At 37.6% G+C, this 13859-nt stretch overlaps 1 protein-coding gene across 2 annotated transcripts in view; it reads right to left on the bottom strand.

Moving 5' to 3' along the window:
- The window catches only part of LOC119706882 (transformation/transcription domain associated protein), a 76196-nt gene that overhangs the window by 33602 nt on the left and 28735 nt on the right, over window positions 1-13859 (bottom strand). For both annotated transcript variants that reach the window (XM_038151071.1, XM_038151072.1), the window contains exons 33-49: window positions 12498-12617; window positions 12059-12178; window positions 11551-11715; window positions 10969-11150; window positions 10500-10698; window positions 9970-10098; window positions 9094-9360; window positions 8326-8532; window positions 7284-7442; window positions 7062-7196; window positions 6779-6889; window positions 5796-5942; window positions 5273-5486; window positions 4456-4581; window positions 2645-2791; window positions 1261-1463; window positions 464-585 (exon numbers count right to left, since the gene is read on the bottom strand). In XM_038151071.1, the coding sequence (XP_038006999.1) occupies window positions 464-585; window positions 1261-1463; window positions 2645-2791; window positions 4456-4581; window positions 5273-5486; window positions 5796-5942; window positions 6779-6889; window positions 7062-7196; window positions 7284-7442; window positions 8326-8532; window positions 9094-9360; window positions 9970-10098; window positions 10500-10698; window positions 10969-11150; window positions 11551-11715; window positions 12059-12178; window positions 12498-12617 (2753 nt within the window). The remainder of the gene's footprint in view (window positions 1-463; window positions 586-1260; window positions 1464-2644; window positions 2792-4455; window positions 4582-5272; window positions 5487-5795; window positions 5943-6778; window positions 6890-7061; window positions 7197-7283; window positions 7443-8325; window positions 8533-9093; window positions 9361-9969; window positions 10099-10499; window positions 10699-10968; window positions 11151-11550; window positions 11716-12058; window positions 12179-12497; window positions 12618-13859) is intronic.

Here is a 13859-nt window from a genome sequence, read left to right as displayed (position 1 = left end):
TTGAATACCTGGCATTTGTTGATAAGGTGACTATTATTTCATTGTGATTCAAATCTTCAAGTCTATCTAGCAAACTCTCCTGAAAGTGTAATTTACAATTAAGTTTCAAGGAAAAATAATCTTTATATCCTATGAATGTGAAAAGACAGATCTTAGCTGTAACCACAGTGTTGAGAGTACAGTCAGCTACAAGGATGTCTTGGTATCTTGGGAATGGAAGAAGCTGGGGTGAAGGTATTTAATCAGTGCCAAAAGTAAAAATCCTTACTAAGGAAATTCTGTTTTCAAATTGCATTTCATAAATATGCACCATGGTCTCAGTAAAGTGAATTGATTTTGCATTTTAGGGGGAAAAAAATCCCTTAATTCAGACCTAAAAGGATTGATGATATGTTATAAAGTTCATATATGGTACAAATTATGAACCAATAAGCTGCAATAAATGATTAATTGCTATAATTACCTATAGACGTAGTTAACAAGGTCTAAGAACTGAGCATTTAATTCAAGGTCTTCTGGAAAACGCTTTTCAATGTAAGTCATCATTTTCACCAGTAAAATAGACTTCTCCCGGAGAGTAGGTGTCTGTGGAAAAGGAACACATGATTAATTTTGTCAATTCATCTTAAAACATGCAGAGAACTAGCACATTCAAACTACAACTCAGCCAGTCTTTACAGGACTCTTCTGCTTCTTGAAAAAGAGCTTGGTAGGTCATAATTCTTAAAAAGAAATAACTCAAGCACTTATCCTTCTAATATATGCTGGAGAATTTTTAAATTGTGACTAAAAATAAGTTTAAGTTGTTCAGGGATTAAAAATTCTGATGTATATTATAAAAAGCGTAGGTCCTTTTCTACAGCACTAGGCTGTAAAGAGCTCAATCCTTAACAAAAAATATAGCAGACTGAGGAGGCCACAAAATGTTACAGAGTAACACAATTTATACCAGCATCAGTCATCTTCCTCCTGAAGAGTCTTTCTATCCAGGTTAATGTGAAGTATATTTTAAAACTTAAAAGGAAGTTCTCCACAAAGCAGCATTTGAGATCAAACACCAAATACAAGCCCATAAAATGCCAAGTATTTATAGCTGCAGCTATTTTCACAGGGAATGAAAATAGTCTAAACACCATCAATGGCATCTGAACATACATAACAGATCATTACAAACCTCATTGTCAAAACTGATGAATTATATTGGCCAACCATAGTTATTTAGTATTTGAGAGCAACAATGACTTCATCTACCCAATTTACCTGATTAGCTGCCATTGGGGAATTGTTCTTCACCCACTCCTCCACTATTTTTACCACTGCACGAAGAATTTTGGCATCAGTGGATTTTTCAATGAGAGATGTTAGAATAGCTTGTATAAAATTTTTCCTCATTTCCATGCTCATCACAGCCAGGCGAGTTTTCACAAGATCCAGACTCAGCATTACCAGTTCACTTGTACCTGCTAATGAATGCAAAGAAAGGGCTAGAGTTGTGTGTACACCTATGAAACACTGGGGAAAAAATTTCCAGATAAAATGTTGTAATTTTTAGAATATCAGCATCATCTATTGCCTGGAAATACATCCTCAGATATAATGTGCTCAGAATTACTACTTGACATTGCTACACAACTAAGGCACAACCCAAGGCCAGCTTGGATGGGGCTTTAGCAACTGGTGGAAGGTGCCCCTGCCCATGGCAAGGGGTTGGAATTAGATGATCTTTAAGGCTCCTTCTAACCCAAACTATTCTATGATTCAACGACTTCTTTCAAAACCAAATCCATTCGAAATCCTAAAGGCAAGCCTGTTTTTTCCTTTCTGCAGATCTTTAGTAGAAGGTATTATAGACTCCTAATACTGAAAAACTACAATTAACTTTGTAAAATAAATTGTCTGTGAAGCACCTAATTCCCTAATTCTGTTCAGCTAATTTCCTGACTTGCTTATCTATGAAGTTTAATAATTTTCCAATTGTTTCTCAGTGTTAGTAAATTTACAAGGTTCTCATTTACCTAATTAAAGTTTGGGCTGGGAATCTAACAGCAACAATTCTTTCAAAGTGTTTTACTTCGGTAGCTTATTCATTAGTAAATTACAGGGCCCTTTACAGCACTGAATTTTCTTCTACAAGAACATTTGATTTTTTCTAATTCATTTGAAAACAGACAGAATTATACTAACTGAAAGAGATGCTATTTTAAGATTAAAAGCTAAAGCATCAGCTCCAACAAGTTAATTCAAACACATTTGTTCCAATATTATAAAATAGGAAGGAGTAAAAAAAAAAAAAAAGTGAAAGCACAGAGCAATCAAAAAAATTCAGCCCCTCTCCTCTCATCCCTCTAAAGCTTTGAAGAATTTCAGTACTTCTATTTATGCTGCAGCTCAACAAATGCTTCACTAACCCTGCACTGAAAAGGTTGGGCTAATACTGAAAATCAAATATTAACCAGGTAACTGGAACTCCTAAGTGCATTTTTAGCTCTCAATACTTCAGTAGCACTACTCACTAAGGCTGAAATATTCATCAAGAAGTTATAATGCACACAAACCCTGCAAAGCCATTTGAATCCCTTTAGGATGAAGATATTTTAATACTTTCCAACACTTCTAATCATTAACAGACTGTACAAGGTAATACCTGTGCTTGCTTCTGCTGTTCCTGCTGTTGCCTGTGGGTTCAGGTGTTCCCTGACCATCTTCTGCAGGGACCTCATGAAAACTGAGATCAGCCTGTCAATGTAGCTGGGGTTGTTGCTGCATGCAGATTTCAGAATCATCAGAGTCCCTAGAGATTAAAAACAAGGCTTCAGGAATTAAAACTTCTCTTGGGCATGGCCTGGATATGGTACAGATGCCATGAAAGAAGGATGGGACTACCCAGGTTACAAACATTAGAAATCTGGAGAGATTTGGAGAAAAATTTCAGTCTCAACTTTAGTCCTTAGACTAAGCCTAAAAGGTTACTTTTGCACTGATCAAAATATTTTGAAGTTTTGTATAAAAGTGTGTGATGAACAGCAAGGGGAAAAAGGGAGGACAGGAAGAAAGGGACTGAGGGACTGAGAACAACTACTTCCCCAAGACCTTAAAAAATGCAACTACTCCTGCTATTGCACATTTATTTTAGTAGCAAAAAGTAAAAAACTTCTAAATTGGTAGGCCCAGGTTTAGTAATCAAGAAATCGTAACTTGGGTTTTCTAACCCAGAAACTTTATAAAGTTGAATAAATCAGTTTCTGTGAATTAAAGAAGTTAGCTCAAGTTGACTACTTCACCCTTAAAGAAAAAAAGCACACACATTTTGTAAAATCACACCTACTAAAAAAAAACCTACTGCAAATTTCTAATGCAACATATCTACACAGCATATCTACAGAAGCATGCTCTGATCATTGAATGGCTCCTGCCAAAGTTTTGATTTCTTTTTCTGATTAGATGGGCACAAAATTTGGCCCACAAAGCTCAGCCTCCAAGCCACAGAATTACTACAAAATGCACCTCCTGACAGCTTGATTGTGGTGCTGCTTTTAAGGGAGCTCTGGACAAAATGTAAGAAACATCTTTCATGGTTAGTTTGATGTAAAGCATGTCCTGACATCTGACAAATAGGCAATTCCCAAGGTAAAATTACAGCCATCTACACAGCTCACAGAATAGAACGGTGAAGGACATTTGCCATTTAAATCAGCAGGTTTTCCAACATTGTACAATTTCAGGTCTGTATTACCGACACAACCAGTTCTGGGCCAAACTCTATTATTCCTATATATCTTTGTCATTCCATTATGTAGCTGAGTAGTCTAGCAGTTCAGTAAGTACAAAAAAAAAAAAACAAGAAAAGAAAAACATTTCAGCTCTTCAGAATGGTCTATGCTAAAAATTCAGATTTTGTCACTCAATAAATAAATAGTATTTTTGTAATTTCTTGATTACTGAGCATTTAAGATCTATAAATACATAAATCTTAATGCACTACCTAAATCAGCTAATAAACAAGGCTTAAAAAAAATTAAAAACAAAGGCAGGAACACATAAGACTCTACACAGATTCCTTGAACTGTTCTGTTGTATCTCAGAGGACCTTCAGGATTTGGTTTTTTTCCATGTAAGAAGCTGCCGGTAACTCTTACTTTATTTTTTGGCTAATATCAATACTGCACCTTTTCCCTATGCACTTTGAATACAAAAGGCTTCCACCTAGCAGATCTACAGCTCCCCACCTCCAAAAATTGCTCCCAAGTCACTTCAGGGAGCAGACAACACAATGAACCCTCCTCTGTTCCCTTTCTTCACAGACATAACATCCCAAGCTCATCTCTCAAGTTAGCTTGAAATGCTTCCCACAGCTTCCTCTGCATCAGATCAGATTTATGGAAAAGGAAACTTGTGACAAAGACATGACCCTTCAGGGGCTTTCCCACAGAGCTGCCAGGGGTGTGGGACACCTACCAAAGAGCTGGGAAGGGTTGGCATTGGTGGCTTTTTCATAATTAGTCAGTCCTTCATAAATAACCTTCCCAACTGCAGCATAAAGGCACTCCAGCTCTTCGTACTTGGAAGCTACACTTGAGGTACCTGCAGAGTTCAGAGGTGCGTTTAGTTTTGGTAGCATTATCCACAGAACAGGCAAAGAACAGTTACACTGTCAATGTACAGTCACTACAACATCACTGGAGTCTTATACTGTCAACAATCTAAGGTGACACAAGCAGATCCCTCATTTATATAAACCTCTTTACTATACCAGTATGTCTTTGATAATAGTGTACCACTTCTTCTGAGTTACTCAATTTGATCAGCAGTCTTACATTACTGATTTACTTTTTTCCATGAAAATATCATCTAAATTAGCTTCTATTAAGACACAGCATATTATTTATTGCCTTTCTTTTTTACACTTTATCTCCTTTCCTTGTTTCAGCAAAACAGCAAAATTTAATAACTAAAAAATTGCAATTCTGAAGCTGAAAAACTCTAATTGCAAAAATACATTAAATTTATAGCATGCATTTTTTGAACTAAAGTTATGACAGCCACAGGTTATTAAGTTTTTATGTCAATGGATAATGATGTATTCCACATGATTACTTCTTTCAGCTTTTCCTTTTTTAATCAGAGGTTGAAAGTGCAAGCTAAAATGGACCATTAAATGCAGGAATCATAAAAGAGAATATTAGCACATTCCAAAGAGTGCCTTTATCCCACCCCTCAACCACTTAAGTTATGCAGCAATAAAGGATAAAAAGAGGAAGAAAACACCACTCACTTGGTTCTGTGGGGAAAATTCCCATCAAGCGGGAGAGCAAACTGTGGACAGCTCTCAAAACCTTGGTGTTCCCACAGGTCATACAGGCTGCTACCCCTCTTTGGAGGGGCTTGAAACTGCTCAGGACAGCAGGGGGCTGTAGCACAGTCAACAGGAAACTTAAGACCTCTAAGCCAGTGCAAATGTTGGCAAAGTTGGCCTGATTGGGCTGTTCCTAAAGAGAAAGCATACAAAAAGGCAGTGAGTAGGGTAAACAGGAATTACATAGATTACTAAACTCAGATCAAATCTGTTAAAACCTACTAAGAAAAAAACCCCAAAAATAAATAAACCACACCAACCAGTCAGCACTGCAGCTCTACAAATTATAACCACTGCTGCAATTCACACACTTAACAACTTATTTATTTCACTGCAAAGAAAAGATTAGTACTGTAAAAATCTATATCCAGATATGACTGGTATTCAATCATCCCACATGCCAGGGAAACCTTAAGACCTACAGGACTAGAATGCTACCTACCACAGTCATGAGCAGCTTATCAAACCACTGCAACTTCAGTTCTGACTTGGGCCACATGTCTGGCCTCAAAGCTGTTTTCAGAAGGTTGACGCAGCGACGAGACAGCAACTCCCCAGGGGATCCAGCAGTGTTGGAGTTGTCATTTACCTAGCAATTAATCACAGTTAACAAAATGACACCCTTTTGGAACCAAGTCATTAATTTATTATTCATTCCATGCAAGCATGTAATTTCTTATTTCTGAAATGGATGAGCTTAAGTAGTTTTATCAGTACAGTCACACAGCATTTAATGCATAAAAAGCTGACAACTAATAGTAAACACCAGAACTGGTCTCTAAATTGCTTGCTAATTAACCCAAATCACCCATCAAGGGTGTATTTAAACAAAAGTTTCATGCCATCCTTTATTACTACAACTCTGAACATACTCAAGATGGTTAATCTTTACTGTTTGCAAGGTATCCATAAACATGTGCAGTTCTTTACTCAATTCACCTTTATACTTAAGAGCACATTATTTTGTGCAATGGACTGTGGGATATAAAATCCCATGCTACTTACCAGCTGAGTCTGCTGCAGAAGCCATAAAATCTGTTAGACTGGAGGTACACCCAGATAATTTTTCCCATTCTAGAAAAGTTAATTCCCTCCAAATTTACTGAAAAACTTCAGATCTACATGCTACAGGAAAGTAATTCCATGTATAGGATTTTGAAAAAAAAACTACAATTATTATCCCTAGATACAGTTATTCCCTATAAAACTCTCTAAATATTTTGGGATAAAGTATTCTTGTCACTTAACCTAGGCAATAGGACAAGCATACATTGCAGCACCACCCAAATATATAAATTAATAATGAAAACAAAGCACAGAAACATTAGAATAATCCAAGCCTAAAAGCACCTGTGTGAAAAGAGGGGTTTATGTGTTTGGCTGCTACTCCACACTGGTATCTGCATATCAGAATAACCACAGTACCTGGCAAGCAATTCTAATCAGGAAATTCACAACAGTGTCTGTGTGCTGCTTGTCAATGGGCTTGGCAAGGAGGGCATCAGCTCCTGGCAAGGACTGGCTCCGTCCAAACACCTGCATGCACACAAAACATAAAAGCCATCAGCCAGACTGAAGGAGCAAAACAACAAGAATAGATTTTAAATACTTGCTAAAGCTAAAACCTTCAAATTAGGGAGTTTCGAGTCATGTGGAAAAAACAATTACACTACTCAGAGTCTCTGAACAAATCCAGATTTTCTCTTACAGCACTTATTGCTCCTGTAGCTGTCCTGAATCGTTTTACTTCTTGGCCAGAGTCCACAGACAATCCTCTTTTAACAGCAGATGAGGCAGAACTTGCTCCTTCACCACTTGCACTTGAGTCCATATCTGAATCTGGCTGAAATATCAGCAATGTGCATATTAAAAAAAAGTACATTAAACTGTGGAACAGTTCAATCTTTACCCATTTATTTTGATTTCCTACCTGCTGGTCTTTGATTCTTTGCAATTCCCATTTAATAACAACTTCAGCAAGATCCACAGCTAATTTTCTTTGCTCTATTGTAACACTGGGAGTGAAGCCCAGTCTCTGCATGGCACTAACCATATGCTGAACCAAGTGATGTCTCACAGGATAATAAACCTGAAAAAATGGTTTCACAGAAATGTTAGTCATTAACCAGAAACATTCTAGACAAAACCTACAAAGTTGAAATAAAGCAAAATTGTTTTACAATCATCAATCCCAAAGTTCGCTAAACCTGTACCACTTCAAATTTTGCAATATGGAAAATTAACTGGTGCATTGAAAATAGTATTTTGGCTACAACTTTCAGTAGTGACTACTGATTTCAAATGCAATACATTCAAATGAACATTTTCTTTTTAAGACTCATGGTTTTTCTCAAGGACCAATCATACCAGTTTTTTTCCAAGCCTTTTAAAGAGCTTCCACTCACATTTGAACACACTCAGATATTCTTTCAAAAATTGTTGAGGCATCAATTCCTGAAAAAATTGTATTAGCTGTCCCTTTGGATAGCATTTTAATACATGTTTTCAAAAATGTTTCTATGTTGACATTCTGCACCATTCCCCCATTTGTTTAATGTTTCCCAACACACACTAGCTGCAGATAAAAGTGATCTAGTTAATCCCACAGAATACATAAAGTCAAACAAAAAACAATTACTGGAAGATGGCAATGAATGTAGTTCTGCACTTTTTTAAAAGAACTCCTAGAGTATCTTCACAGACCTGTTAAAGAACACTGCTAATACATGCGCAGAGAATTCATCTTGCAGAGTCTAACCTGACATTTGGAGTTCCAACTTCAACCATGACAGAGCTTAATAAATTACTCGCTATTAAACACTTGTATTCAGTTATAGATAAGTATCTTTACAGACAAATGATGCATTTGAAGCTAAACCATATAAATCAGATTATCCTGTTTCTTCTAATCAAACTATTTACTTCCTTGATACAGGAGAGATACAGTGAGTACAGAGCAACAGTACAAGTACCTTGAAATGTTGTACTATCAAATGCAAAATATGCACTAGTTGGGGCACTGTATGGCCCTCCTCCACAATGATTTTTCGTGTCCAGTGAGTGAGCATCTGGTGTCCATCCTCCATTCGAGCAGGCACGGCTGGAGTCAGGATAGCCATGGCCTGCCTGACAATAGCCCGGGCTTCCATTGCATGAGCTTTGAGAAGGCTGTGAAAAACCTGAACAGCAGAGCTTCTCATCAGCATTAATACTGCATGCATTTACAAAAACAAAGCATTTATAAAGAAAGGGAAACCACAACACACGTTTTCTAAAAAACACGATTTTTCTCTAAAGGCCCATAATTTCTTAGAAATATCATGATACATCAGCAGCAGAAGCATAGAGCATATACTTCTGTTTCCCTGTTTCTTTTATAGCCCCTTTTCTTCCTCCCTCTTCACTGTCCAATTTGAAGTTTTCCCTTGGTCCCCACATTGTGAACTGAAGTGTCTGTCTCTTAAATGAAGAAACATTCCCAATTTTGCTAATTCAACCAAAATGTCTACTTGTCTTACTTACCCTTCCTGCTTTCACTTTTCTTCACACTTCTTTCTATACTCTCCTATTCCCAAGTAAACCTGTTTTAAACCTTTGGCCTGCTGCTTCTGCATTTGTTTGTGGTGTTTGAATTATATTCAGTATATTATAATTATTCAAAACCATCGTGCAGCTTCTACTCTGAATCTTAAAATAAAAGAAAGCACTCCATGAACTTAACACAAGTCCCTGGTCAATACCTGCAGAACAATCTTCTTGTGAATGGCAAACTTGGCAATGATGTGTGCCAAGAGCAAGTGGCCACTGTACTTGCAGGCTGGGTCCACGCAGGCCTTGGACAGGAGGCAGGGCCAGGCAAAGGTCATCAGGCGCCGCAGTTTGCTGTTCCTGTTCTTGTTGTTGTCGTGGATGTGATGGGGGGCGTGCTCCACCAGCAGCGTGGCAAACTGCAGCAGGTAGATCCTCAGAGAATCCAGCATATCAGCCTGCTTTTCTGGATCAAGTACCTAGTTCAAGGCAGGATCAAAGAAGAGAGAATGAAGTTGACAAAAAAATTACTTTTATTATTATAAAGGCAAAGTACCACATTTTTGCTTTTTGAGTGGTTTTTAAAAAGACTAAGAACTAATTGTAACTGCTGTCTTGACTCAGTTTAGTACCCACAAAACAACCTCCTGAAGAGTGAACCTTTAAATTATGAGCACATCTGGGAACTCCCAAACTGCTAACCTATAAAAAGAAATAAATAAAATACCCCAACCCTCATCTTCAACAACATTTGTTTTATAACCTCTGACTGGTTCCATGAAATAGCAGTGAATTAGAAAGACACTGATGTTGAGTCATGGAAAGCTTTCCTTGGTCTGGGATTATAGCCAAGTAAGGCCCATTTCTAAAGCCACATTCCAGTTCTGAAAACAGCATGAACTGAAAATTGTAGTCCCATCCTATTGATGACTAATGGATCTCACATTCAGCATTATGAAGCAATTCCACATAACAGACCATAATATTCAGAACAGAACAACTAATTCAAATCAGGATGAAAAGTCCAATGAGAGGAACAACTTTTTGTTTTAATTTTCAAATACTTGAATGTAAACAAAGACTCTTACCTTTGTTATAAAAACACTAGTGATACTTTCTGGATTATCTCCTTCTGGGTTTGGGGGGCCTAACAGCTGTTCACCTTCTCCTTTTTCAAAACTGTACAAGAAAGCAGGATTCAGGATATGTTGCAGCACCTACAGAATATAAACAAAGCAAGTTTTACTGTACTATTACAGCCAACATTCAAGTACTCCCACATGTAAACCTGCCTGTTGGACACACTCACTGAGTTACAAAAGGAAACTACACATAAAACCCCAAGAAAAAAAACACACATCAATTTTTCCCCCCTCTTCCTTCCTTCCAAGGGCATAGATTCTTAGAAAGTGTAAACTAAAGCAGCCAGCATTGAGCACAAGATGAATTGCTGTCTCTGTTTATTATCGCTCTTCTTCAGGTATGATATTTTCACCTAAATGACTCTGCCAATTATCAAACTCGTTGACATTTAAGTAAGGGAGTTTTGTTGCCCTAGTTCCCAAGAAGAAAATTAAACCTAAATACCAGGCTTCTTTGATTTAATTGCTTTAGTTACCTTGGCTTTGAGCTCATCTCCAAAGTTTGGGTCATTCAAGTCTACAAACCGGAAGAACAAAGCCCGTTTCTGGGGGATACTGTAGTTTTTGGGGATCTCTTCTTCCATGTATTCCTTTAAGAAAGTCATATTGCAGAGAAATCTACCCGTAAAAGCTCGAAGCAACTGGAAGAGTAACTCTATATCACCATAATTCCTTCTGTGAAAACACATAAAATACAAAGCTTCCGTGAAAAAAATACACAAACTGCTATGCTGATGAAATTCATCTTTTAAAGGAGCAGAGAAGCAAGAGCAGCCAGTACCACATGCATGGTTTTAAAGCTAATAGCAATATTATGAGATATATTACACTTTCTCTTCAATAACTGCAAACCATTTTTAGTAGGCCTATATACCTTCACAGTATTTTCAAAATTAAAATTAGAAAAATACATGCAGGCTCTAGGAACTGAAGATTTTTACGTACTTGCAGTAATTCAGTAAGCAATAGGCCAACAGCTTGGGCTCTTTCCAGTTTGTTGCAGCCATATTCTCCTTCCTATGTCTCTCCTGAAAAGCTTCACTCACCCATACACGTTTCAGCTGATTCACCAAGGAGTGTTGATTTGCTAACCAACATTCATCATTCTTAACAATAATACTTATGATCTGTCCAAAGCAAAACAAGACAAATGCACAGTCAACACACAAGAGATCTGTCAGGAGAAACAATGATATACGAGCACTTGCTTAAGGTCAATTAAGGGTGCTAAAATATTCAACAGCAAAACAAAAGAGTGAAATACAAAATAGTTTAGATTTTAAAAAAATAAATTTCTCTTTTCTGTTGTCATGCTGTCCTCTTGCATCCTACTTGACAAAAAAAAAAAAAGCAGAGATAATTTGAGTCTCTTTTTCCTTCTCAAAGCAGCTCTGGCTACAAACACTCCACATTTTTACAAGTGGTTTTCTATGACACACACACCCACTGAAAGCCTGGACATAAGAGGCTTGTAGCTGAAGAGGTTTTTAGCTATCCAGTGCAGGGACAAACAAGATAAATGAACACCTTGATAGCCTGGAACTGCAGGTCGAGACGCATGGTGGTGGTGCTGGGGGAGCCAGGTCTCACGGCTGCCTGGGCGCCCACAGGCAGCAGCAGGGTGATAAATCGGTTGGGATTAGCTGCCAGTACATCCCGCAGAGGTTTGGCATCTTTATGTTTCAAGAAACTCTGCAAAAGGGGAAGAAATAATTTTAATAACCTTTAAAAGCCAAAATGCCAGGCGACTATATCATCCCATAGCTTTTATATTCCACTCCAGAGTTGCAGAGGTTATATTTCACCGATATAAAAATAACATCTACACTTCAGTAATAGCCTTACATGATCTGGAAAGGTATAAAATCAACACTTCAGGACAAACAAATACAAAACCAGGAACAGCAACCCTGCAGTCAAGAATAAGACCATGATTAAGGACTACAAGGTCATACAAGCAAAAAATATGCAAAAGATGTTTATCAGATTTGTCAAGTTGAGGGCTTTATCCAGCTCCTCTCCCCACACAGCTTACCATAAACATTCTGCTCCACTGTGGGTCATTTAAAGTGGCTTCCATCATGAACAGCTCCACAGTCTGGGATGGATGACGTGTCAAAAACTTTATCAATGGTTCCCTGAATGGACTGCCAGCCTGAAAAATTCATAAACTTTAAATTAAAAATGCAGAGTATAGGGTATTTCCTACTAATTTACTACCACTCAGAAAAATACATTTGACTTGGCATTTATGCAGATACAAAATGTTCAGAACTTGCATGATGAGAATTTATTGATACTTTCAAAACTTCACTTCTAAGGGTGTAAGGCAAATGTTAATATCTCCTAAGGGCTTGAAGAGCATATTTTAGCATCAAATGTTCTCACACGATATTTAAAATATTATAATTATCATACACTAATGTTTAAGACTATAAAGCAAAAATTTCAGCAATGTTAACTTCCACTTTTACCTCGATTAACATTGCTCGTTCTGTTTTCATAACAACTTCCAGAAGAGGTTTAACCAGAGTCTGTGGGGCAGCTGGGATCAGATGGAATAAATTTATAATTGCTGAACAAATCTTCATTTCCTACAGGTAAAAAGAAACACAATTAAATAAATGTTACTGGCTATAATGTATAAAAACAGTATCACACATCTTACTTCTTTTTTTTTTCCTCTGTATTAGCACAGCCAGCAGCCAAATGCAAAAGGTTAACATATACACAGCATCCACTTACCATAATGCATGAAAAAATTGCACCTGTGGAAGTCTGCCCTACCCCCTCTGGTAATATCATGGTTCACATTTTATTTCCCTTGCCAGTAGAGTGGTGTTTTACAGGTAAGAGCTGAACACTGTGATGATACTGCTGAAGGGGGAGTTACAGTGCTCACTGCTCTACACCAAGTGGGTCAAGCATCAAACAGCCAGGCCTTCCCCCTAAACCATTTCTGCTATACACCCCACAGCCCCAGATTACACATGAAGAGACATTCAGCTATCACACAAACAGCTGGTTACTGTAAAGTCAGCTCTGTTCTCTCACTAGATACTAAATTCTCCAGAAGTCCAAAATAATTTTGCACTTTTTTTCATTGTGTGATTTAAATAGAGACCATATTTCAGCTAGCTAGTGTAGATTGCCTTCAGTAAGAAAAGGGAAGGGAAAAAACAAAACAACAAAACCACCCTCACAGTCTCTCTAAAACCAAGGTCCAGTATCCAAGATGATTTTATCAAGTGTATTACATTTTCTCAACTGAATTTAAACACAAAGCATTAGGCTCCACTCCTTTAACCTGATCTGCCCAGACAGACCCCACAAGACCCCTTCTCATAGACTGAAGTGCAGGGCTGAGAATACATAAAAACCTTTTGAAACCAATTATGACTTCACAGAAAGTAAAAATCCTGCTCTTCCTGGTACAAACATGCTCAACATCCTTAACTGCAATGGGATCAAAACAGCTCTGCACAGACAAACAGAAGACAATTCACAGCACTGCACTCAAAGGCACAATGCACTGTGCCCAAAACATAATGATAAAACTAACAAATCACAAGTTAAAAGAAAAAATTAAACCAAACAAAACAACAACAAAAGAAACCATGACAACAAAAAAAGTTCCTGGTGCCTGCACTGAGTTTCTCACCTCTACCCCTTCCGTGGCAGGCTGAACCAAAACAGAAGTCACAGCATGAAAGGAAAAAGCCCATACAAATATCAAATAATGAACAAATCAGCACATGCCATTTTTCAGGCTGCAGTCTAACCTCTGCTCAGTTACTTCCTCATCTCAAAGGAAGGAATGGAGACAATGAGCACCT

This window comes from Motacilla alba, chromosome 14 (genome assembly GCF_015832195.1).
Source record: "Motacilla alba alba isolate MOTALB_02 chromosome 14, Motacilla_alba_V1.0_pri, whole genome shotgun sequence".
Taxonomy (NCBI): domain Eukaryota; kingdom Metazoa; phylum Chordata; class Aves; order Passeriformes; family Motacillidae; genus Motacilla; species Motacilla alba.
Note: the sequence above shows the minus strand (reverse complement) of the source record. Positions and strands in the feature narration are given on the sequence as shown.